Source organism: Equus asinus, chromosome 2, assembly GCF_041296235.1.
Source record: "Equus asinus isolate D_3611 breed Donkey chromosome 2, EquAss-T2T_v2, whole genome shotgun sequence".
NCBI lineage: Eukaryota > Metazoa > Chordata > Mammalia > Perissodactyla > Equidae > Equus > Equus asinus.
Genome location: NC_091791.1, coordinates 163,819,145 through 163,821,144, shown reverse-complemented (window position 1 = coordinate 163,821,144; position 2,000 = coordinate 163,819,145). Strand labels below are relative to the sequence as shown.

Below are 2,000 nucleotides of genomic sequence, written 5' to 3'. Positions count from 1 at the left end.
TTTAGTACCAGAAAGGAAAGTGTTGTTTTGAACATCTGTGATTTGTGTGGCATTTCATTATGATCTCAATATCCTATAATTATCTTTCAAACCAATATGCCAATTGAGGATGGAAAGAATGGTAAACATAAGTTTTCATAGAGGAAATAAAATCTATGAAAGTAGATTCTTGTAAATGGAATTTTTTCTTCAATAGAATCATACTTTCCCTTGATTTTTTTTTCCTTTGATACAGGCGTCCACATATCAATCAGGACAATGGATGTGGCTAATGTGTCAACTGTTTCTGAATTTGTTTTGCTGGGACTATCTAATTCCTGGGAGCTCCGGATGTTTTCCTTCATAGTATTCTCAATGTTTTATGTGGCAACAATGGTGGGTAATAGCCTCATAGTCATCACAGTTATAGCCAACTCTCACCTACACTCTCCTATGTATTTCCTGCTTACCAACCTTTCCATCATTGACATGTCTCTTGCTTCCTTTGCCACCCCTAAGATGATTACAGACTACCTCACTGGACACAGAACCATCTCCTTTGATGGTTGCATTACCCAGATATTTTTTCTACACCTATTTACTGGGACTGAGATCATTTTACTTATGGCTATGTCCTTTGATAGGTATATTGCAATATGCAAGCCTCTCCACTACACTTCAATCATAAGTCCCCGAGTGTGTGCTGCTCTTGTGGTGGCTTCCTGGGTTGTGGGAGTCATGCATTCAATGAGCCAGGTCATATTTGCTCTCACATTACCATTCTGTGGTCCCAATGAAGTAGACAGCTTTTTCTGTGACCTTCCTGTGGTATTCCAGCTGGCTTGTGTGGATACTTATGTCCTGGGTCTCTTTATGATCTCAACAAGTGGTATAATCGCCTTGTCCTGCTTTATTCTTTTATTCAGTTCTTATGTTGTTGTCCTGGTTAGTATCAAGCATCATGCTTCGAGAGGATCGTCTAAGGCTCTTTCTACCTGCACAGCTCATTTCATTGTTGTCTTCATGTTCTTTGGGCCATGCATCTTCATCTATATGTGGCCACTCAGCAGTTTTCTGGTAGACAAGATCCTGTCTGTGTTTTACACCATCTTTACTCCCATTCTAAACCCAGTAATCTATACCTTGAGGAATCAAGAAGTGAAGACAGCCATGAGGAAACTGAAGAAAAGGATTTTAAATTCCAACAAGGCAACTCCTTCACATTATTTATAGTTATACCTTCTAGTTAGATAACTTCCAGCTTTAACTTCCTAGGCATTAAGTGCCACAGGTTTTGTGTACACAGCACTGGTTTCAATGCTGTGCTAGGATCTTATTTCTGGAGTTCTCACCACATTGTAATTGCCAAAATTTGTGAGGGAACAGATAATTTCACATTAAAACTAGTCTCAGGCATATGTTTAAAATAGATTTTAAATTTCAGAAAAGCAAGCTGAAAGAAACAATTTTGTCCTGGGAAAAAAGAAGATCTATAAGAATGCCAAGAATGACTGTCCCAGTTAGGAAATTCAATGTTAGTATTCCATTCATTGGAAAAGAGGAACAAAAAATGAGAAGAGAAAGTATAGATTAAGCAGAACTGGAGATAATGACAGTTACATACAACTAGCAGCTGAGTTACTCGGAAAGTTGTCCCTAAAGTACAACAAATTAGCAAGATTGCTATAAACCTTAGAAACTCCCTACTGCTGTGGGAGTAGCTCTGACAGCTAGACAATGATTTTCTACATGTATCTCTGAGTCATTCGTACTTAGCATTTAAGCCAATTTGTGATCTCTTCTATTAAAGAAAACCCTGGATGTACTTCATACAAGTGTTGATGAGGTCCAAAGAGAATGCTGTAAGTAGAGGAGTCTCCACCACTCACTTTGGGTAATAAGCAAAGAAATACAGCCATGATAACCCCTTCTGATAATGCAAAGTGAATAAAGAGGCTGGGGAAGTCTGCAAATCAGAAAGTGTTATGAAGTAAACTTCAAAGCAGTACACTTTGTTTCAT

General features: G+C 38.2%; 1 protein-coding gene across 1 annotated transcript; it reads left to right on the top strand.

The window, feature by feature from the left end:
* Window positions 1-258: 258 nt before the first annotated feature.
* LOC106833325 (olfactory receptor 4K2) lies at window positions 259-1,791 on the top strand. The gene is made up of 2 exons (XM_014844528.3): window positions 259-1,177; window positions 1,648-1,791. Exons 1-2 carry the CDS (start codon window positions 259-261, stop codon window positions 1,698-1,700), a joined length of 972 nt encoding a protein of 323 aa, XP_014700014.2. The 3' UTR covers window positions 1,701-1,791.
* The last annotated feature ends 209 nt before the right edge of the window (window positions 1,792-2,000 follow it).

Coding starts and splice junctions, on each gene's coding strand:
- LOC106833325 (XM_014844528.3), top strand. CDS start 259: ATGGATGTGGCTAATGTGTCAACTGTTTCTGAATTTGTTTTGCTGGGA. Junction 1,178..1,647: donor ACTGAAGAAAAGGATTTTAA/ATTCCAACAAGG, acceptor CTAAAGTACAAC/AAATTAGCAAGATTGCTATA.